The sequence below is a fragment of the Pseudophryne corroboree genome, chromosome 8, assembly GCF_028390025.1.
Source record: "Pseudophryne corroboree isolate aPseCor3 chromosome 8, aPseCor3.hap2, whole genome shotgun sequence".
Classification (NCBI taxonomy): Eukaryota; Metazoa; Chordata; class Amphibia; order Anura; family Myobatrachidae; genus Pseudophryne; species Pseudophryne corroboree.
The window spans coordinates 301157643-301181684 of NC_086451.1; the positions used below are offsets into that span (position 1 = coordinate 301157643).

The 24042-nt window shown below is 47.3% G+C and overlaps 1 protein-coding gene across 1 annotated transcript in view; it reads left to right on the forward strand.

The window, feature by feature from the left end:
• Positions 1-24042, forward strand: part of PGRMC1 (progesterone receptor membrane component 1) — a 62970-nt gene that overhangs the window by 12385 nt on the left and 26543 nt on the right. Inside the window, exon 3 of the mRNA XM_063937348.1 lies at positions 12721-12876. Coding sequence (XP_063793418.1) covers positions 12721-12876 — 156 coding nt within the window. The remainder of the gene's footprint in view (positions 1-12720; positions 12877-24042) is intronic.

A 24042-nucleotide genomic window follows, 5' to 3' on the forward strand; every position in this document is an offset into this window, starting at 1 on the left:
GGAGAAAGCCAGGGAGTTATCCGAGCTAGTCAGGAACCTCCTAAAACCGAACCAAGTCTCAGTGCATCAATGCACAAGGGTTCTGGGTAAAAATGGTGGCTTCCTACGAAGCAATCCCATTCGGCAGATTCCACGCAAGACTTTCCAGTGGAACCTACTGGACAAATGGTCCGGGTCGCATCTTCAGATGCTTCAGCGGATAACCCTGTCACCGGGGACAAGGGTATCCCTCCTGTGGTGGTTGCAGAGTGCTCATCTTCTAGAGGGCCGCAGATTCGGCATTCGGGACTGGGTCCTGGTGGCCACGGATGCCAGCCTGCGAGGCTGGGGAGCAGTCACACAGGGAAGGAATTTCCAGGGCTTATGGTCAAGCCTGGAGACATCTCTTCATATAAACATTCTGGAACTAAGGGCCATTTACAATGCCCTAAGTCAAGCGAAACCCCTGCTTCAGGGTCAGGCGGTATTGATCCAATCGGACAACATCACGTCAGTCGCCCACGTAAACAGACAGGGCGGCACGGGAAGCAGGGGGGCAATGGCAGAAGCTGCAAGGATTCTTCGCTGGGCGGAAGATCATGTGATAGCACTGTCAGCAGTGTTCATTCCGGGAGTGGACAACTGGGAAGCAGACTTCCTCAGCAGACACGATCTACACCCGGGAGAGTGGGGACTTCATCCAGAAGTCTTCCACATGATTGTGAACCGTTGGGAAAAACCAAAGGTGGATATGATGGCGTCCCGCCTCAACAAAAAACTGGACAGGTATTGCGCCAGGTCAAGAGACCCTCAGGCAATAGCTGTGGACGCTCTGGTAACACCGTGGGTGTTCCAGTCAGTGTATGTGTTCCCTCCTCTGCCTCTCATACCAAAAGTACTGAGAATTATACGGCAAAGGGGAGTAAGAACGATACTCGTGGCTCCGGATTGGCCAAGAAGAACTTGGTATCCGGAACTTCAAGAGATGCTCACGGACGAACCGTGGCCTCTACCTCTAAGAAAGGACCTGCTCCAGCAGGGGCCTTGTTTGTTCCAAGACTTACCGCGGCTGCGTTTGACGGCTTGGTGGTTGAACGCCGGATCCTGAAGGAAAAAGGCATTCCAGATGAAGTCATCCCTACCCTGGTCAAGGCCAGGAAGGACGTAACCGCAAAACATTATCACCGCATTTGGCGAAAATATGTTGCGTGGTGGGAGGCCAAGAAGGCCCCTACAGAGAAATTTCAACTGGGTCGTTTCCTCCATTTCCTGCAAACAGGACTGTCTATGGGCCTAAAATTAGGGTCCATTAAGGTTCAATTTTCGGCCCTGTCGATTTTCTTCCAAAAGGAACTGGCTTCAGTGCCTGAAGTTCAGACATTTGTAAAAGGGGTACTGCATATACAGCCTCCTTTTGTGCCTCCAGTGGCACCTTGGGATCTCAATGTTGTGTTGAGTTTCCTAAAGTCACATTGGTTTGAACCACTCACCACTGTGGACTTAAAATATCTCACATGGAAGGTGACGATGCTGTTAGCCCTGGCTTCAGCCAGGCGTGTGTCAGAATTGGCGGCTTTATCATATAAAAGCCCTTATTTAATATTTCATTCTGACAGGGCAGAATTGAGGACTTGTCCTCAATTTCTACCTAAGGTGGTTTCTGCATTTCACATGAAGCAACCTATTGTGGTACCTGCGGCTACTAAGGACTTGGAGGATTCCAAGTTGCTTGACGTGGTCAGGGCCCTGTAAATATATGTTTCCAGGACGGCTGGAGTCAGAAAATCTGACTCGCTGTTTATCCTGTATGCACCCAACAAACTGGGTGCTCCTGCTTCTAAGCAGACGATTGCTCGTTGGATTTGTAGTACAATTCAGCTTGCACATTCTGTGGCAGGCCTGCCACAGCCAAAAATCTTAAAATGCCCACTCCACAAGGAAGGTGGGCTCATCTTGGGCAGCTGCCCGAGGGGTCTCGGCTTTACAACTTTGCCGAGCAGTTACTTGGTCAGGAGCAAATACGTTTGTAAAATTCTACAAATTTGATACCCTGGCTGAGGAGGACCTGGAGTTCTCTCATCCGGTGCTGCAGAGTCATCCGCACTCTCCCGCCCGTTTGGGAGCTTTGGTATAATCCCCATGGTCCTTACGGAGTTCCCAGCATCCACTAGGACGTCGGAGAAAATAAGAATTTACTTACCGATAATTCTATTTCTCGTAGTCCGTAGTGGATGCTGGGCGCCCATCCCAAGTGCGGATTGTCTGCAATACTGGTACATAATTATTGTTACCAAAAAATTCAGGTTATTGTTGTAGTGAGCCATCTTTTATAGAGGCTTCTCTATTATCATGCTGTTAACTGGGTTCAGATCACAAGTTGTACAGTGTGATTGGTGTGGCTGGTATGAGTCTTACCCGGGATTCAAAATCCTTCCTTATTGTGTACGCTCGTCCGGGCACAGTATCCTAACTGAGGCTTGGAGGAGGGTCATAGGGGGAGGAGCCAGTGCACACCAGGTGATCCTAAAGCTTTCTTTAGATGTGCCCAGTCTCCTGCGGAGCCGCTATTCCCCATGGTCCTTACGGAGTTCCCAGCATCCACTACGGACTACGAGAAATAGAATTATCGGTAAGTAAATTCTTATTTATGTCGCCACAGGTACGCTGCTCAGACCAAACATTGCATCGGCGTGGGTGAATACTGCTATTGAAAAATGGGCAGATAACTTGTCATCTGATATAGATACCCTAGATAGGGATAGCGTCCTGTTAACTCTGGGTTATATCAGGGACGCTGCGGCCTATATAAAGGAGGTGGCGAGAGATATTGTCATTTTGGGATCCAGAGCCAATGCCTTGACAATTTCAGCTAGACGAGCATTGTGGATTCATCAATGGAATGCTGATGCCGACTAAGAAAGCTATGGAGTCTCTCCCATATAAAGGTAGTGTCTTGTTTGGTGAGGGTCTCACTGATTTGGTTTCTACGGCTACCGCGGGTAAGTCGTCATTTTTGCCTTATGTTCCTCCACAACAAAAGAAAGCTCACCATTTTCAGATGCAGTCCTTTCGGCCAAATAAATACAAAAAAGGCCGAGGTTATTCCTTCCTTGCCAATAGAGGAAAAGGTAAAAGATCTCCGGCCGTGGCAGGTTCCGAAGAGCATAAGTCCTCCCCGGCTTCTGCCAAATCCACCGCATGACGCTGGGGCTACTCTGCGGGAGTCCGCACCAGTGGGGTTACGTCTCGGGCTCTTCAGTCAAGTCTGGGCTCGTTCGGCCCTGGACACATGGGTTTTAGAAATAGTGTCCCAGGGGTACAAACTGGAGTTTCAAGACGTGCCCCCTCACCGATTTTTATTTATTTTATTTTTTTTATTTTTAATTTTTAATTTTTTTTTTAAATCTGCCTTACCAACTTCTCTTCCGGACAGGAAGGTTGTAAGCGATGCGATACAAAAGTTGTGTCTAAATCAAGTCATTATCAGGGTTCCCCGTCACAACAGGGAGAAGGCTTTTATTCAACCCTGTTTGTGGTTCCGAATCCGGACGGTTTGGTCAGACCAATTCTGAACCTAAAGTCCCTCAATCTTTAACTAAGAAAATTCAAGATGGAAGCTCTCCGAGCAGTGATTTCCAGTCTGGAGGAAGGGGATTTCATGGTGTCGGTCGACATAAAGGATGCCTACTTACACGTCCCCATATATCCTCTGCATCAGGCTTACCTGAGGTTTGCTATTCAGGATTGTCATTACCAATTTCAGACGTTGCCGTTTGTTCTGTCCATGGCTCCGAGGATTTTCACTAAGGTAATGGTGGAAATGATGGTTCTCCTTTGCAAACAAGGAGTCACAATTATCTCTTACTTGGACGATCTCCTGATAAAGGCGAGATCCAAAGACAAGTTGGAGCAGGACATTGCGCTCTCCCTGACCGTTCTACAGCAACATGGTTGGCTCCTAAACTTGCCGAAGTCGCAGTTGAATCCGACGAAACGGCTGTCTTTTTTGGGAATGATTCTGGACACGGAATTACAGAGTTTTTCTTCCAGAAGAGAAGGCTCTGGAAGTTCAGAGTTTGGAAAAACAAATTCTGAAACCAGCGAGAGTATCAATCCATCAATGTACTCGATTGCTGGGGAAGATGGTGGCGGCCTATGAGGCCATTCAATTTAGCAGATTCCATGCCAGAGTGTTTCAGTGGGACCTATTGGACAAGTGGTCCGGATCCCATCTGCACATGCACCGGAAAATAATCCTATCCTCCAAGACCAGAATCTCACTCCTTTGGTGGCTGCACAGCTCTCACCTCCTAGAGGGACGCAGGTTTGGGATCCAGGACTGGATCCTAGTAACCACGGATGCGAGTCTCCGAGGCTGGGGAGCAGTCACACAAGGGGAAACCTTCCAGGGAAAATGGTCAAGCCAGGATGTTTTGTTTACACATAAACGTTCTAGAGTTAAGAGGCCTTCTTCAAGCGGAACGTCTTCTTCGCAACCTGCCCGTCCTAATACAGTCGGACAACATAACAGCAGTAGCGCACATAAACCACCAGGGCGGAACAAAGAGCAGGACGGCAATGGTGGAGACCACAAAAGTTCTCCGCTGGGTGGAAAGACATACAAGCGCTCTGTCGGCAATATTCATTCCAGGAGTGGACAACTGGGAAGCAGACTTCCTCAGCAGACACTATCTCCATCCAGGAGAGTGGGGTCTTCATCAAGAGGTTTTCACAGAAGTGACAAGTCTTTGGGGAATTCCTCAAATAGACATGATGGCGTCTCGCCTCAACAAGAAACTTCAGACATATTGTTCCAGGTCTGAAGTTTCTTGTTGAGGGAGGGGACCCTCAAGCAATAGCAGTGGACGCATTGGTGACACCATGGGTGTTTCAGTCGGTGTACGTGTTCCCTCCGCTTCCACTCATTCCAAAGGTGCTAAAGATCATAAGAAGAACAAAGGTTCAGGCGATCCTCATTGTTCCGGACTGGCCAAGGAGGGCTTGGTATCCAGATCTTCAGGGATTACTCATAAGAGATCCCTGGCCTCTTCCTCTACGAGAGGATCTGTTACAGCAGGGGCCGTGCGTATATCACGACTTACCGCGGCTACGTTTGACGGCTTGGCGGTTGAACGCCGGATCCTAGCCCGAAAGGGTATTCCCAGTGAAGTCATTCCCACACTTCTTCAGGCTAGAAAAGGAGTAACGTCAAAACATTATCACTGTATTTGGAGAAAATGTGTCTTGGTGTGAATCCAAGAAGGCTCCTACGGAAGAATTTCAGCTAGGGCGTTTTCTCCATTTCCTGCAAGCAGGTGTGGATGCAGGCCTAAAGTTAGGGCCGAAATTTGTACTTTAAAATCGAGTCTATCGGTTTTCTTTCAAAAACAATTGGCCTCCCTTCCAGAAGTTCAGACTTTCGTGAAAGGAGTTTTGCACATCCAACCTCCCTTTGTGCCCCCAGTTGCACCATGGGATCTTAACGTGGTGTTGCATTTTCTTCAGTCACATTGGTTTGAACCTTTACAGAAGGTAGAGTTGAAATTTCTCACTTGGAAAGTGGTCATGCTATTGGCCTTAACATCCGCAAGGCGGGTGTCTGAGTTAGCGGCTTTGTCTCACGAGTCCTTATTCGATCTTCCATGAAGATAGAGCGGAGTTGAGGACTCGTCAACCATTTCTGCCGAAGGTGGTTTCATCGTTCCACGTGAAGCAGCCTAGTGTGGTATCTGTGGCTACTGACGCCTTTGCGGAGTCAAAATCTCTCGATGTTGTCAGGGCCTTAAAGATTTGTCACCAGAACGGCTCAACTTAGGAAAACGGAAGCTCTGTTTGTCCTGTATGCTGCCAACAAGATTGGGACGCCTGTTTCCAAGCAGACTATTGCGCGCTGGATCTGTAATGCGATTCAGCATGCTCATTCTACGGCTGGATTGCAGTTACCGAAACCAGTGAAGGCCCACTCTACCAGAAAGGTGGGCTCATCCTGGGCGGCTGCCCGGGGGGTCTCGGCATTACAACTCTGCTGAGCAGCTACTTGGTCGGGTTCAAACACTTTTGCTAAATTTTACAAGTTTGATACCCTGGCTGATGAGGACCTTATGTTTGGTCAATCGGTGCTGCAGAGTCATCCGCACTCTCCCGCCCGTTCTAGAGCTATGGTATAAACCCCATGGTTCTTAAAGTGTCCCCAGCATCCTCTAGGACGTATGAGAAAATAGGATTTTAATACCTACCGGTAAATCCTTTTCTCTTAGTCCGTAGAGCAGTGTTTCCCAACCGCGGTCCTCAATGCACACTAACAGTCCTGGTTTTAGTGATATCCAGGCTTGGACACAGGTGACTTAATTAGCACCTCAGTTATTTTGATTTAACCATCTATGCTGAAGCCTGGATATCACTAAAACCTGCACTGTTGGTGTGCCTTGAGGACCGCTGTTGGGAATGCCTGCCGTAGAGGATGCTGGGCGCCCGTCCCAGTGCGGACTCTGTCTGCAGTTATTTGTTATTAGTTATGTTTACACACAGGTTGTGTTTCTGTTATAGTCAGCCTGTTGCTGACATGGTTCATGCCGTTGACTGGAATTCTGTTAAATGCCATGTTGTAAGGCGTGTTTGTGGTGTGAGCTGGTGTGTGTCTCACCCTTAGTTTAACAATAAATCCTTTTCCTCGAAATGTCCGTCTCCCTGGGCACAGTTCCTATAACTGGAGTCTGGAGGAGGGGCATAGAGGGAGGAGCCAGTTCACACCCCTTAAAAGTCTTAAAGTGCCCATGTCTCCAGCGGATCCCGTCTATATCCCATGGTTCTTGAAGTGTCCCCAGCATCCTCTACGGACTAAGAGAAAAGGATTTACCGGTAGGTATTAAAATCCTATTTTTGCAGCCGCTCTGCGATCCTTTCGTTCGCACTACTGCTAAGATACACTCCCAGTGGGCGGCGGCTTAGCGTTTGTACGGCTGCTAAAAACAGCTAGTGAGCGAACAACTCGGAATGAGGGCCACAGCCTGAAGTCTGGAACACATAGACATCACCAGGCGCTGGGTTTCATTCCTGGTGATGATCTACCAGGCCTCTACTGCAAATGTCTAGTTCCTGCTTGTTCTTGGGGCATTTTCCCTTCAGTTTTGTCTTCATCAAGTGAAATGCATGCTCAATGGGATTCAGGTCAGGTGATTGACTTTGCCATTTTTTTTTTTTTTTTTTTCATTCTCCCAACTCATGATCATCTACATTGCTAGGGATGGCCATTGGTGGGTTAACTATCGATGGACACCATCAATGATATCATCGGTGGTAAGCCTCAATGGTATTAAACCATTCACAGGAGAACCATTGATGGTCATCCATGCTCTATTACCAACTGGGCTGTGGGACAGTCAGAGGTTGGGGCTTCATGGGAACATCAGGGGGCGGAGCCAGGCTCCATGTTCTGGCAATAACTAAAATAAAAAACCATTGGGGGTGGGCTCTGTGCCATCAGTGGTGGAGAACCAGTGGATCTCTGCCATCGATGGCTAAACAATCCATTATTGGCAATTTAACCATCAATGGTCTGTAACTGTCGATGGCCACCCCTACCCAATGCCTCATACGTCAATACCAGTGGCGTGACTAGGAACTTTTCTCCCCCAAGCCAAAACATTCGCTGCCCCCCCCCATAATTGGCACTAGTAAAATGCGCGTGCCGCAAAAAGGGGGATGTGGCCTTGCTGAAATGGGCATGGCTTTGCATTACCCAAGTTTTGCCACCTGCACGCCCCGATGTTGGCCACCACAGGAAAAAAAATAATCCTGATTCATGCCCCTTACATTATTTGTCATTTTTTCTCCTTATAGTAATGCCCAGTATATATTATGCCACATACTGCAATGGCCCTTAGACATTATGCCACACACAATAATGGCCATGACACAATATGCCACACACCGTAATGCCTGTGACACATTATGCCACGCATCGCAATGCCCGTTATACATTATGCTACACACTGCAATGCCCCTGATACATTATAACACATACAATGCCTGAGACACATTATGCCACATACCGCAATGTCCATGATACATTATGCCACACACCGCAATGCCCATTACACATTAAGCCCTACAGTAAGGCTTTTAATTACTTTTAAATTACCTGCTCATTGCCGGGCATTTCATGCTCTTGGTTCCATGCACGGTGCCTGGGATTTTCATGCTCAGGGTGTCATTCTCGTTGCCAAGGGTTTCTTGTGCTAGGTGTTATGCTTGTTGCCAGAGGTATCATGTGCTGGGTTTCAAGCTTGTTGCCATGGGGTAATGTTAGTTGCCACGGGTTTCATGAACTGGGTGTCATGCTCGTTGCTAGGGGGTAATACTTGTTGCCAGGGATTTCATGAGCTGGAAGATATGCTTGTTACCAGGGGGTAATGCTTGTTGCTAGGGCTGTGCTCACAGTGCCAGATATTCCCCCACAAAGCCAGATAAATATGCCCCCCCAGTGCCAGGTACACGTATACCCCCAGTGCCAAATATACCCCCCCCCCCCCTGCTGCCGATCCGCAAGCTCTGATTGGCTCACGAACCGGTACTTGATTTAACAGACTGCCACCGTCTCTGCCGGAGACCCAGAAGGGACACATAGGAGAGGCGCACGCTGTGCCCTCCGCACCTTCCCAAAACTCACAGCAGCAATCGGTAGCGGTGGTGGCGCCCCAGCAGCCCTGCGCCTCCAAGGCACCACAGTGGCTGTGGGGGTAGTAGATACACCACTGCTCAATACATTAATTAGTTGCTAGTGAATTCATTTGATACATTCCCATGAATATTGGCACTGATTGGAATGATATGGGGATTTATTGCTAACTATGCAAAGCCTATTTGTTTGCGGATAGCAAATCCATTATTTTTATTTCTTAAAGATTAACATGCCATTATTTGTTAGAAGCTGTGCTCACGCATCAGAAATGTGTAAGTGTCACGTTTCTTGGCACTGCCGCAAGGTTTTCCTGTTTTAGTTGTTGTTCTTGAATATTCCAAAGGTTAACTCTGCACTTTTAGCATTACCTTTCCCCCAGGATCCCCTCTGTTCGCTGTTTGGATAAAGAATCTATTGGGCCCAATGTATGGGTGGGCCGCAGGACAGAAAAGGTGTGCAGACCTGTGTTTGAGCTCTGTATATCTGTAACTGCAATCAGATCTGAAATTTCGTAACATTGAAAAGACTTGTGAAATTCAGAATGAAACCGCTTGAAACCTTTGTACTTTGTAGTATGACCGTCATTATGGTTATTTAATCTTTGCTGGGTTTTCGTATCTTAACAGTGTAGGTTCCTACGTGGTATTATTTGAATAAGTGCATTTTAATTTTATGTGAAATAGTGGCTAAATGTTAGATCAATGCCCGGTATCTACGGAGAATTAAAACTTAAAAAATGGGGTTAGATTTACTAAGCAATGGCTTTTGACCCCAGTACATAAAACAGCAATAATATTAAATGTAAAACATGCCATATAATATTATTGGTGTTCTAATATTCAGTGTCAGAACTGGAGAGAATAGCTTAGTAAATCTAGCCCTTGGTGTTTCCATTTTTATAGATTATTATTTTACACATAGAGGATGTACACATTTCAGGTGGGCCTCTAAATTTATTTGTCTCGCTCTAGAACAGGGGATCCCAACCGCAGTCCTCAGGGCACACTAACAGTTCAGGTTTTAAGGATAGCCATACTTGAGCGCTTATGACTTAGTACTGCCTTTATTGTGATTTAACCATCTGTGCTGAAGCATGGTTATCACTACAAACTTTAGTCGGGTTTTACATTTTCCTTTAAAATACGATCGTACAAAGAGGTGTTATGGTGGACTCCATGAGGCCAATTTAATTGTGGCATGTGCCATCTGCTGAAGCAATGGGTGTCTATCAGGTGAAGAATTTAATAGCTCCAATAGACACCCATTAGCCGTAGCAGAGAGATTTTTTTATTTTTTTTTCCCTCTTGTCCCCCACGAGGTTCAAGAAAAAATGTGCTAAAAAGTCTGTAGTTTGGGCACCCAAATCCGGCCTTTGGACGCACATTCAGGCTTTATAGGCGGGTTTAGCTGCTTTGCACAACTAAATCTGGAGCTGACAGACTCCTTAACTAGCAATGAGTATCTGATTGGAGCACCAATTGAATAGCTCCGATAGACGCCCATTGCTAAACATGGCCAGCAGGGGGCACAAAAACAATTGATTCTGCCCCGGTGACTGCAAAACAGATACTGAAGGCTGATACTAGGTTTAATGATGATAATAGTGTTTTGGTTTCCCCCTTTTGCCTTGTTCTAAGCACATTGTTCTTGAAGTCTCCAGTTTCCTTTTGAATGCATCTCTGCAATATGACTTGTGTGTTTAATAGTAACATTTACCATGATGACAGAGGCCTGTAAATACCTTCTTCTATGTAGCTTTTGGGTTCTTTGTGACATCTTGGAGTATCATGCATATGGTCTGATCTAATTTCCTGGAGCACCCAGACTGGAGAAGTTTGGCAGCTGTCTTCACTGTTCTTGCTCCAGGCAAAAACTGTTGGTGGTTTTACTGTACTTTTACATAGAGCTAAGTAGCACTACCTGAAGATCAAGTAGTTAACTTCATGTCGTTTGCAGCACTTGGCACAAGTTGTCTACTGCACTGAAGCATAATGGCTGCACCTTTAATATTATACACATGGCTTCTACATCTTGGCTTATTTTTTTGTTTGGGGGGAAAAAAAAAATATGAAGAAAGTGAAATCTGTAATGGGTTATTTGTCATGTCTGACTAGATGATCCAATATTAGATCTCTGTGAGGGCTAGATGATCACTTTTTTTTTTTTTTTTTAATATGTAGCCTAGTTACAAACCATTTGCATGCCTTGCATAATGAATTAGGCTTGATTACTATATTGTACATTATACCATCAAACCAAGCTCTGTAATTGTCCACCAGCCCCTAATGGGCCCTACATACTGGGCAATATGGGTGAATGATATGAACGATGATACCGTTCATATCTTTCAGTGTGGAGGCACCATCGATGAACGATGCGCGGCCCCGCGCTCGTTCATCGCTGGTGCCCCATCGCTTGTGCATGCAGGCCAATATGGACGAGATCGTCCATATGTGCCTGCACTGCTATGGAGCCGGGTGGCGGGGGGAGTGAAGAAACTTCACCCCCTCCCCCGCCGCCGGGTCAGCCGTATCCGCCGTCGGGCAGCTCGGCTGGAGATCTATCAGTGTGTAGGGCCCATAACTCCTTGGCATTGTATCTGCTGGACCGATTGTAACTGGTTCTGACAAGGAGCGCTCATATTTTGTGCTATTACAACTGTGAGTGTTCCACTCCAACAGAGATAAATGAGGTCCACTGGCTTTACCAGGACATGGGAGCGTGGCATTAACTCCTGTAATAATGCTGTACTGTAACGCTGCATGAGGTTATCGGAAGAATAGACTGACCATTGTTCCTTTATCTCATTTAACCTTTCTAATGTATATATACAAAATACCTTCTTCAAAAGAAGTAATTGAGTTATAAGGGGGAATTCAGTTGCCGGCGAAGGGAGCGAATTGGCGTTGCTGTGACATTTAAATGCTGGCAAAGGCACCGTATGCAAAGGCACTCTATGCCTTGCCGAACCACACGAAATCAAAATTACACACCTCCCTATGGGGGTAATTCCAAGTTGATCGCAGCAGGACATTTTTTAGCAGTTGGGCCAAACCATGTGCACTGCAGGGGAGGCAGATATAACATGTGCAGAGAGAGTTAGATTTGGGTGAGTTATATTGTTTCTGTGCAGGGTAAATACTTACTGCTTCATTTTACACTGCAAATTAGATTGCAGATTGAACACACCCCACCCAAATCTAACTCTCTCTGCACATGTTATATCTGCCTCCCCTGCAGTGCACATGGTTTTGCCCAACTGCTAAAAAATTTCCTGCTGCGATCAACTTGGAATTACCCCCCATGTGTGAGTTCCTCCTGCTGTAAAGTGTGGTGGGTGCTGCACAGATTTCGGCTAGGTGAATCCTTTGCTGGCAGTGTAAACCCCCTTCCCCAGAGTATGCAAAAGATAACCGCTATCTCTCTTTTTTGATAACAATACGCAATTCAGCAGGTTTTTTTTTTTCTTTTTTCTTTATCTTTAAATCATTTGCAAAGCAAAGATCAGGTGTATCATGCTGTATGTAGTTATGTTAATAATTACTACATGTGTAACCAGCCTCTCTGAATTGACAAAGTTTTTAAGAAATCTGTGGCAAAAATAATTCAAGTCTATCAAAGTGTAATGTAACTAAGAATGCATTTATAAATAACCCCCAGCATCATACTGGCTGATTGGTTAGCTAACAAAATGAAACCTTGAGTGTGTCTGTATTATAGGAACTGAAGATTACAATCTCCATTGGGGATTGGATTGACTAAATATTCTGAGTAAGGTGCTGCGTAATATAGTGGCGTTATATAATAAAGGTTAATAAGTCATTCTCTAGTACAGAAGTTCCTGTGAGGTGGCATGCCAGTGCCAGGTGTTTTATAATATGAAAAATGCCACAAGCAATACTGTTATGCAATGGGTGCTACAGTAGCATTGGTGTATATTTCTAGTCTAAACTGTGCAGGGTGTATTGGTATTGAAAGACCTTGTGTGACTGTACACCTTGATCTGTTGTTGGAACTCTGTTCCGTTAATTGATGCATCGGATACATTCTTCTGTTTCCAGAGGGACCTTATGGTGTGTTTGCTGGACAAGACGCCTCCCGAGGCCTCGCCACTTTCTGCCTTGAGAAAGAAGCCCTGTCTGATAAATACGATGACCTCTCCGATCTGACCGCTTCGCAACGGGAGACATTAAGTGACTGGGAATCACAATTTACCTGTAAGCTATGTTGTTGCTTGTGAGCTGTTCACTGTTTATAAGTTATACATAGATGAAAACATACTTGTATGTAGGGATGGGAATCGTTTGATGTTTCATCGGTAACATCGGACATTTGGTTCCAATGTTCGATGTTTGGATTTTTGTGAATGCTGATTATTTTACAGGACAAAAAGCAATACCTTAATACACTTAAATTCGAGCCGCTGTATGTAATCCTTACCCTACGTACTTTTTACACCGCATACAAAGGCCCGTACCGTGTACGCACTTTGCGTATCCAGGCCGCGACGGACGTACAAAGTACACACTGTGCGTACACACAGACACACAGACACACAGACACACAGACACACAGACACACAGACACACAGACACACAGACACACAGACACCGACACGCTGAGAGCACAATGCAGCTACACGTGTGGTAGAAATACACCTTAAACCTTAGCAGGAAATGGGACACGACACCAATTGTATTTCAAAACTATGTTGGGGTCCAACCCACTAACGGTTATTTACTAGCAGGGGGTTACAACAATAATACAATACAATAAGAGAGAGAGGCTACAGTCAATGGTACATACGTTTGTTCGCCTGCGCTGTCCGGTCCGGTCCTCAGTCAATCAAGGTAGATGACTTTCAGAGATTGTGTGTGACCGGGCCTGCAGCTGGCTTTTTATGCATTTGTCCAAAACCTAACACAATGGAAACTGTAATCTCTCCATCTATTGGTCACTGGGATGGTCATTTACAGTACAGGAGAGGTCATAGGTCGGTTTGAATAGGTGGGCGATGTCTGGTCCAGGTGCACTTGCAGTTGGTCTCCACTGGGTTCCCGCCGAATATCAGGAGTACAGTAAATACAGTTGCTATTAATATTCTGCTCCTGCACATATCTATTCGCAGGAGCGTGCTATCGTCCGCAAACCAACACCGGAATATTGCTCTTAAAATACCCTACAGCTGGATCCCAAACAACACCTCCTAACCTAATTCTGTCCCCTCATATCCTGTAAAGGTGAATCCCTTTGTTATCATACCCTTTAAGCAAGTGTAACTCGCTGGTGTGGTGCATGTAGACTATGTGTAAATTGTGCGCTATATGTATTAAATATGTAATGTGTTTTTATGGCTTTTACATGCGATTACAAATGCTACCGTAATTACTCATACCACGCGCTAATACGCAGGACCGTGTGAGCGGTCATACGCAACTTGCGAATATGTGCACGCACGGCAGAACGAGTACGCGACGCGCACGGAGGCTATTTGTGTGTAGTTTGTACGTGATGTGTGTACTGTAATATTTTCGATTTCAACATCCTCAGCATTGCAGGGTTAATGTTTCCTCACCATCGCTAGATTTCTCACCCCCAATGGTTTTTCTCTTACATCCTAGAAGATACTGGGGTCCATATTAGTACCATGGGGTATAGACAGGTCCACTAGGAGCCATGGGCAGTTTAAGAATTTGATAATGTGGGCTGGCTCCTCCCTCTATGCCCCTCCTACCAGACTCAGTTTAGAAAATGTGCCCGGAGGAACCGGTCACACTTGGGAAGCTCCTGAAGCGTTTTCTGCATTTATTTTTTAGTTTCAGGCAGGTCTGGGTGGCAGGGAGGGGGGGGGGGGGGGGGGTTCGGGGAAGACGGCCCAACCTCCCTAGGGTTAATGGTCCCATTCCCCGCTGACAGGACACTGAGCCCCTGAGGGTCCCATTCACAAGTCCCACCGCGGCGAGCGTACAGACCCGCAGCACACCGCCTCCCCTGACAGAGCCCGAAGTCAGAAGAGTGGTGAGTAGGTGGCCGGCGTCCCGGTTAGCGGGTCACCGGTTGTAATGGCGGCACAAGGGTAGGAGCGCAGTGTCTCTGAAGCACAGCCTGCATGTCAGCACTGTGTGACTGCTGTGAGGGGCGAGCTGAAGCCACTAATGATACCCACACTGGCAGTACACTACAGGAGTTTTAACCCCCTGTAGAACAGAATATTACCTCAGCCAATATAAAAAACCCGGGAAGACTGCGCGCCATTAAGGGGACGGGGCTTCACTATGAGCAGATCCAGCAGCTCACCAGCACCATTTTTCCTCTGCAGCTATACACAGGCAGATTGACAGGGAAGCGCAGCTCCTCCACAAGGACTCCAGAACACCTCAATGGTACCAGGAGTCATAGCAGGGGTTGGGGATATTTGGTGTACTAAGTCCTATGAAGGATACTTAGTTTGCGACTCAGCTAAACTTCTTCTTTAGCTACAGGGGCACTGCGTGGCTGGCTCCATTATACTCTGTGTCTTCCTAGAAGGGCTCTGTGTGGGTTAACTGTGCTTTTTAACCTATATTCCTGTGTGTGTGTGTGTGTGTGTGTGTGTGTGTGTGTGTGTGTTCTTTCACATTTACTATGTCAAAGGAGTGTGTATCATGCACAGCAGAGTGTTTTTCTCAATCTTGAGGGATCACTGCAGTGTACTCGGGATAGTACACATTCTCAGTGGCTAGTGGATCTGAACCTGTATAGTTAGATTATTCAAAATATTTGAAATCATCCCTTTTAATTAAATTACAGAAAAATGAGAATGAGACGCAATACTTAAGGCAATCTGTTGATGACCTCATGAATAGAGATTCAGTGGTCATTCCAGCGTCTCAGACCCCTGCCATTTGTCCACAGAAGCGTACTCTGGCCCAAATCATGTAGGCTGATACAGATTATGATGTATCAGACCCAGAGGGGGGTGCAGCTTTGTCACAGGGTATACAGGCCCTGATAGAAGCTATTAGAGATGTTCTGCACATTCCTGATAAGGTGTCCGAGGACAAGGAGGAATCTTATTTTAATGTGAAAAAGACATCCTCTGCTACTTTCCCTGCATCTAAGGAATTAACGGGGTCATTCCGAGTCTATCGCTAGCTGCCGTTGTTCGCAGCGCGGCGATCAGGGCAAAAATCTGCACTTCTGCGCATGCGTATGGGGCGCACGCACTAAGTACTTTCACAAAAGCCGATGCAGTTTCATACAAGGTCTAGCGACGCTTTTCAGTCGCACTAATGATCGGTGAGTGATTGACAGGAATGGGGCGTTTCTGGGAGGTAACTGACCGTTTTCCGGGAGTGTGCTAAAAACGCAGGCGTGGCAGTTAAAAATGCAGGCGTGCCTGGGGAAACTGGGGAGTGGCTGGCTGAACGCAGGGCGTGTTTCCGACGTCAAAACAGGAACTAAACAGTCTGAAGTGATCGCAAGGTAGGAGTAGGTCTGCAGCTACTCAGAAACTGCATGAAAATATTTTGGAGCAGTTCTGCTAACCTTTCGTTCGCACTTCTGCTAAGTTAACATACACTCTCAGAGGGCGGCGGCTTAGCGTGTGCACTGCTGCTAAAAGCAGCTAGCGAGCGATCAACTCGGAATGAGGGCCTGAATTCCCTATTTGAAGCAACTTGGTTCAATCCTGAGAAGAAGTTTCAGGTCCCAAAACGGTTACTCACATCCTTCCCGTTTCCTCAGGATGATAGGAAAAAATAGGAAAACCCACCGATAGTTGATGCATCGGTTTCTAGGCTGTCACGTAAGATAGTTTTACCTGTTCCTGGGGCAGCTTCCTTGAAGGATGCTGCAGACCGCAAGATTGAGACCACTCTCAAATCTCTGTACACAGCTGCGGGGTTGGCCCAGAGACCCACTATAGCTTGTGCATGGATCTCTAGGGCCATTGCAAAATGGTCAGTTAATCTAATTGGCGGATTAGATTCCTTATCCAGGGGGGAGATAATTTTACTCCTACAGCATATACAGAATTCTGCTAACTTGATGGTGGAGGCCATAAAGGAAATTGGTTTACTCAATGCACGCACCACTGCAATGGCAGTGTCAGCATGCAGGGACTTGTGGCTACGCCAGTGGACTGCGGATGCAGATTCCAGGAAAGGCGTGGAAAGCCTACCTTTCACAGGTGAAGCCCTTTTTGGAGATGAACTGGATACGTGGATATCCAAGGCTACGGTGAGTACGTCTACATACCTTCCTTCCGCAGCTCCCCCGGTTAGAAAATCCTACACTGCTCAAACTCTGCAGTCCTTTCGGACAGACAAGATTGTATCTGCACACACACAATTTCATAAATAAAAGCTTGGAACCAGAGCTCCAAGAACAAGACCCCTATTGTATTTATTGATAATTATCATTCAATTTGGGGGTGCTATCAACTACAGCTATGGTAAATACAATGGAAAGAGAGAAAAGAAAGGGCTGTATTGTCAATGCACGAGAGGAGAGGTGACCTGATTATCACACCCGCCTAAGATTTCATAAAATGTAACTTTTATTATTGTAGAATTAAAAAAGTGTGAAATTAACTGACACACAGACTACGAGTATGCGCGAAACATAGAGGTTAAAATTATGACATATACACAACATATAAAGAGTGCAATAAAGATAGTAAATGTGATTGAAGATTAAAATATGTGTCAACGTGTTTTGTTCTAGATGTCCAAATAAGTATAATATTGTTCTTATTTTGAGCCAGTCTATCAATTAATCTGGTTGTCAGGGGTTCGTCTCCAATGTGTCTTTTGGCTGGTTACACTACTAATGGTGACACTAATATTACGGTCTACAACTGTCATATATTTCTCAGTGATGTTGATAGAACACCTTTCTCTCAGGGAGAGGTTGTTAGACAACATTGCCCTCTCAACCCGACTACTCCAGGATCACGGGTGGATTCTGAACCTAACAAAATCTTATCTGGAACCAACACGGAGGCTTCCGTTCCTGGGGATGATACTGGATACAGAGGCACAGAAGGTATTCCTTCCGTTGGAAAAGGCATTCGTGATCCAGTCGATGGTGCGGGATGTTCTGAAACCAACCCGGATATCGGTGCATCTATGCATTCGCCTTCTGGGGAAGATGGTAGCAGCCTACGAGGCGTTACAGTACAGAAGGTTCCATGCAAGGCCCTTCCAACTGTATCTGTTGGACAAGTGGTCCGGATCGCATCTACACATGCACCAGAGGGTCCGCTTGTCCCCAAAAGCCAGGATTTCTCTTCTGTGGTGGCTTTAAATTTCTCACCTGACCAAGGGCTGAAGGTTGAGGATTCAAAATTTGGATTCTGCTAACCAGACTCAAGCCTCAGAGGTTGGGGAGCAGTCACCAAAGGGGAACAATTCCAAGGAAAATGGTCAAGTCAGGAAGCCATTCTTCCGATCAACATTCTGGAACTAAGGGCCTTATACAACACCCTTCTACAGGCATCACATCTTCTTCAAGATCAAGCCATTCAAGTTCAGTCTGACAATGTGACGGCAGTAACGTACATAGGGGGTCATTCCGACCCGATCGCTTTCTGCAGTTTATCGCAGCGATCGGATCGGAACTGCACATGCGCCGGCTCCAGGGGCTCTCTAGGGTCTGTGTGGGGTGTTGGTCAGTGGGCTGTGGTGTATTACTTCTGTGTATGATGTCTGTTGACATGGTTATGTGTGCTGCATGTAATTCTACCCCCTCTTCAGCGGGGTCACTCATGTGTGAGCAATGTTCCTTACCTACACAGGAACCCAGCTCACAGGCACCTGACTGGTTAAATTGCTTTAAAAGCATGATTCAAAATGTAAATTCTGTATTAGCTGCAACTAAAAGAGAGAGCCCGATATTAAAACACTATTGATTGTGTGACTAAAGCAGCAGTTACCAAGAATGCTGCTCAGCTCCCTCTAGTGATGTCACATAAACGCTCACTGCCACAGGTGCTCCAGTCTTATTCTGATGTGAATGGTGATGATATGGATGAGGACAGCTCTCTGTCCCCAGGGGTGGAGACTCTAATTTTTGCTGTAAGAGAGGTTCTCCACATACCGGATCAGGAGGCAGAACCAGATGAGGACAGAAAGGTATGGGGAAACCCCCTGTCAGTCAATACGTCTGTATCCAGACTGTCTAAGTACCAGGGGCTATATCCCTGAAAGAGCTCGCTGACCGTAAAATTGAGACCACGCTCAAGGCAATTTATACGGCAGCAGGCGCAGCACAACGCCCCACAATAGTTTGCGGGTGGATCTCCAGGGCGGTAGTCAAGTGGTCTGATAATGTTATTGATGGTTTAGACTCTCTGCCACGGGATGAGGTCATTACTCTGATACAACACATACAGGATTCTGCAAATTTTATGAGCGAGGCTATTAAAGAGTTGTGTAAGATAAATGGCCTCTCTACTGCTATGGCCGATTCCAAAAAAAGGTGTCGAAAATGTTCCCTTTACAGGTGATGCCTTGTTTGGGGACAAATGAAATAAATGAATCTCCCAAGCAACGATGGGTAAGTCTACCTATCTGCCGTCTGCTGCACCACCTGCTAGACGTTCTTACACTGGACCCTCCTTGCAGTCCTTTCGTGTGGCAAGGTTCAGAGGCAGGGGCCATGGGGTCTCCACCACTTCCAGATGATCTCGTGGTAAGTCCTGTAAACCTGCACCTGCTGTCTCCCTGGACCAGACCAACGGATCCCCTGCTGCTAAGCCTTCCGCGTAACGGTTGGCCCCAGCGGCAAAGCGACTTTCAGGTAGGTGCTCGCCTTCAACACTTCGCCCACGTGTGGGCGGAGTCTTGCCGGGATCCTTGGGTGAGGGACCTCATTTCCCAAGAATACCGGTTGGAATTTCAAGCGCTCCTTCCTCACAGATTTTTCAAGTTGGGTTTACCAGCTGTACCTGCAGCAAAACTTACCTTGCAAGAGGCTATTCAAAAACTTTTGCAGACAGTGGTGGTAGTTCCTGTACCACCTCCGTTACGCAACAGGGGTTTTTACTCCAGTCTTTTTGTCGTTCCCAAACCAGACTGTTCGTGAGCTCCATCTTGAACCTGAAGTCTCTAAACCCGTATCTGCGGTTGTTCAATTTCAAGATGGAATCTCTGTGGGCGGTAGGGTCTGCTCTGGAGGAGGGGGAGTTCCTGGTGATTCTGGATGTCAAGGACGCTTACCTACACATTCCCATGTGGCCTCCTCATCAGGCTTACCTCAGGTTCGCCATATTGGACGACCATTTCCAGTTTCAGGCCTTACCCTTTGGATTATCCACAGCTCTGAGGGTCTTCACCAAGGTCATGGCGGAGATGCAACTGCGCGTGATGGGAGTCGACATAGTCCCCTACTTGGACGATCTTCTAATATAGGCTGTGTCCAAGGAGCGTCTGCTGCACTGCATCGGCCTGACAACTCGCCTACTTACGGATCATGGGTGGATCGTAAACTTTCAGAAATCTCACCTGGAACGTCTTCAGTTCCTGGGAATGATACTGGATACAGTTTCTCAAAAGGTGTTACTTCCGATGGACAAGGCCTTGGCTATCCAGGCTATGGTCCGTTCGGTGCTCAGTCCTAGCAAGGTATCCATACATTTTTGCATCTGCTTACTGGGCAAGATGGTGGCTGCTTACGAGGCAATCCAATACAGCAGATTTCATGCCCGACCATTTCAACTGGATCTGCTAGACAAATGGATAGGTTCTTACCTTCACATGCATCAGGAAGTGACCTTCTCTCCAAGAGCCAGGATTTCTCTATTATGGTGGCTACAAGTTCCTCACCTGGTAGAGGGCAGGAATTTCAATATCCACTCGCGGATTCTACTGACAATGGATGGCAGCCTCCGGGGTTGGGGGGGCTTTGACACAAGGGGTACAGTTCCAGAGGATATGGTCAAGACAGGAATCTACTCTGCAGATTGGCCTCGACGGGCGTGGTACTCGGACCTCCTGTTCATGTCTCTGGAAGATCCCTGGCCTCTGCCGCTCCAAGACCATCTTCAGCAAGGCCCGTTCGTCTATCCAGACTTACAACGGCTACGTTTGACGGCTTAGAAGTTGAGAGGGAGATTCTAGCGAGAAAGGGTCTTCCCTCCCGGGTTATTTCCACCATGGTCCAGGCCAGGAAGATGGTGACGTCAAAACATTATCTATCATCGTATCTGGAAAAAGTATGTTTCCTGGTGTGAAAGTAGAAAGGTTTCTCCTCTGGAATTTAGAATTGGTCGTTTTCTACTTTTCCTGCAAGCGGGAGTGTATGTGGGCCTACGTTTAGGCTCCATCAAAGTTCAGATTTCGGCGCTCTCTATTTTCTTCCAAAAACAGCTTGCCATGTTGCCAGAAGTACATACCTTCCTAAAGGGAGTTCTTCGTATGCAACCGCCCTTTGTACCTCCCACGGCTGTGTGGGCCCTCATTGTGGTACTGTGCTTTCTCCACTCGGACTGGTCTGAACCCTAACATGGAAAACGGTGATGTTATTGGATTTGGCATCTGCCAGGCATGTCTCTGAATTAGGGGCCTTATCCTGTAAGAGCCCTTATTTGACTTTTCATGAAGAGGTGTCCGCTTTTCATGTCAGTCAACCTATTGTGGTTCCAGTGTTGTCTGAGACCTTGGATGTGGCTAGGGCTCTGAAGATTTATGTAAAAAGGACGGCGCATCATCGGAAATCTGACACGCTGTTTGTCCTTTATGATGCCTCAAAGATTGGTCGGCCTGCTTCTAAGCAGTCTATTGCTCATTGGCTCAGGTTGACCATTCAACAGTACTATACTTCAGCAGCTCTGCCCTTGCCGACGTCTATTTAGGCCCACTCGACAAGGTCGGTGGGGTCCTCCTGGGCGGCTGCCCGGGGTCTCTCGGCCCTACAATTGTGCTGAGCTGCTACTTGGTCTGGTTCGAACACTTTTGTTAAATTCTGTAGGTTCGATACGTTGGCCAAGGATGACCTTCAGTTTGGTCAGGCGGTTTTACAGGGGTCTCGGCACTGACCCACGTGTTTAGGAGCTTTGGGACTTCCCCATGGTACTAAAGTACAAGACCCCAGTATCCACTAGGACGTAAGAGAAAATAGGAATTTAATATCTACCGGTAATTCCTTTTCTCTTAGTACGTAGTGGATACTGGGCGGCCGCCTCAGTGCTTCGTTCCTGCTTACCTGTGTAAGTATTTGGTTGGACCGACGTTGTGGTTCCGTTATGTTGTTGGGATAACTGTACTATCCGGGTTAGGTTGGTGTTGCTATCCTCTGTTCCAGTTAGCACCATGCATTTCTTATGGTTGTGTGTTGGCTTGTTGCCTCACCGCTGTTGTATTGTTCTTCTCTTGTGTGATGTCCATCTCCTCGGGCAGAGTTTTCCTAGACTGAGTCTGGTAGGAGGGGCATATAGGGGAGAACCCTTCCTGTTCTGTCAGTCAGGTCTCCACAACAACAGAGGGAGGAACTTGAGAGAAGCGAAGACCATGAAGAGTGTAATCTCTCGCCCTCCCCTCATCCTCTGCTCCGCATGACCCCCCCCCCCCAACTTCTCCATGAATAGCAGCTGCAGGTGCCTTCCCTCCGCAAATGGCGTGTCCGTGACTCAACAGCTGCTCACTGGAAGCCAACTGGACACCCACCTGGCTGACTCCGCTGCTGTATAGGTGGGGGCAGTTCGGTCCCTGTGTCCCCCGGCTGGATGCCACCGCTTTACCCGCTGATTCCCCTCTTCTCCCTCTCCACCCAGGCGGCTGCCCCCCTCCATGTTTTCCGCTCCTCCTGGCCGCAATCCTCTGACTGCAGGCTGGCAGCGGTGTAGTCCTCATGCCGATCCCCGGACTATACCCCCCCGGCTTGACTCCGCTGCTGCTGGCATTATCCATGGAAGAGCCCGCAGTGCTTTTTCTGCTGCGGGGTACACTGGGCTCCACAAGGATTCACATCGGGGTGTAGAGTAGGATCTTTATCCGAGGCACCAACAGGCTCAAAGCTTTTGACTGGTCCCAAGATGCACAGCGCCGCCTCCTCTATAACCCCTAACCCCGCCTCCATGCACATGGAGCTCAGTTTGTAAGTTGGTGCCATGCAGTATGCAGGCACTTAAAAGGAGGGCTGCCTCAGGCAGTCTATTGATAGCTTTAATAACAGAAAAAGATTATTATTTTTTTTCTAACAAGACTTCAAGGGCTGCTGCAGGCACAGTCTTTCTGACTTGCTGTGTGCAGCTCCCTCACCCCCAGCAGCGCTGTATACTCCCGCGCCCTGGTTGCCGGTTTATCTGCAGCCGAGGCGCCGGCTTCTTCCAAACGTGAGTCACACACGCCGATGTTCTCCCGGATCGCGGGGCCACAGACGAGGGGGAGGTAAGGGGCTTCTGTGCCCGCTCTTTACCGTGATCCAGCGCAGCCGTAGGAGGCGGGCCGCGAGCGCTGGCGTGGACACTGTAGCTGCTGCGTGGTTGCCTTATTTAAGGGTATTTCACTCCGTGGGCTATTCCTATATTGTTATACCTGAGGAGCCAAGTGTTTCAGGCTTTTCTTTAAGTTTAATATAGGATCGTATCACAAGATGTACTGACGGTGTATTTTTAAATGTGGTTTATAGTCACCATATAATCTATATCTCTTGAACTCCCAGTCTGTGCTATCATAGGCACACTTTTCTGAGAGTTCTTGATAGGTATAGTGCTGCTACACTTTGTACCAGGTTGCCCAATATTGTGCACATAGCTATGTCTGCTACACGTGGCAACGACGCTGGGGCTTCTCCCACACTGCGTGGTTGTGAGGCCGCGGACGTAACTGAGGATAATATGGCAGCTGAGAGTTCAGGGTCAGGGGGTTCCTTACCCCCCCCCAGTGGGTCGGTAGCACCTGGGGCATCACAAGACCCACCTTGGGCTACATTTTCCACATTGTTAAACACGCTTGTGACTAAATTGACGCCCCCTGTGGGACCACCTGTGCAACTTCCAACAGTTTATGGTCCCTGCTGTGAACCCGCCATGGGCGGATCATCTTTCCACTCAGTTACAGCATTTGAACCGATCTGTGACTAAATCAAAGTGTCACTCTTGCCCGCCTAAGACTAAGTCGTCGTCTAAATGGGCCATTACATCCTCCCAATCCACTGCTATTCCAGACACGTCCTCTGACAAGGACTGTGCATATACTGACCCCACTGACACTGATGTTTCTGATGGGGAAGGGAAGTCATTGGTGGATGTCCCGGATTTGATTGAGGCTATCCGGCTCATTCTTCAGGTGTCTGATGAGCCTGAGCCTGAGACTGTCTCTAAGAAACAGGATAGGTTTAAACGTAAGAAGGTGGTTAAACAAGTTTTACTCCATTCTGAACACCTGCTTGACATACGCAGG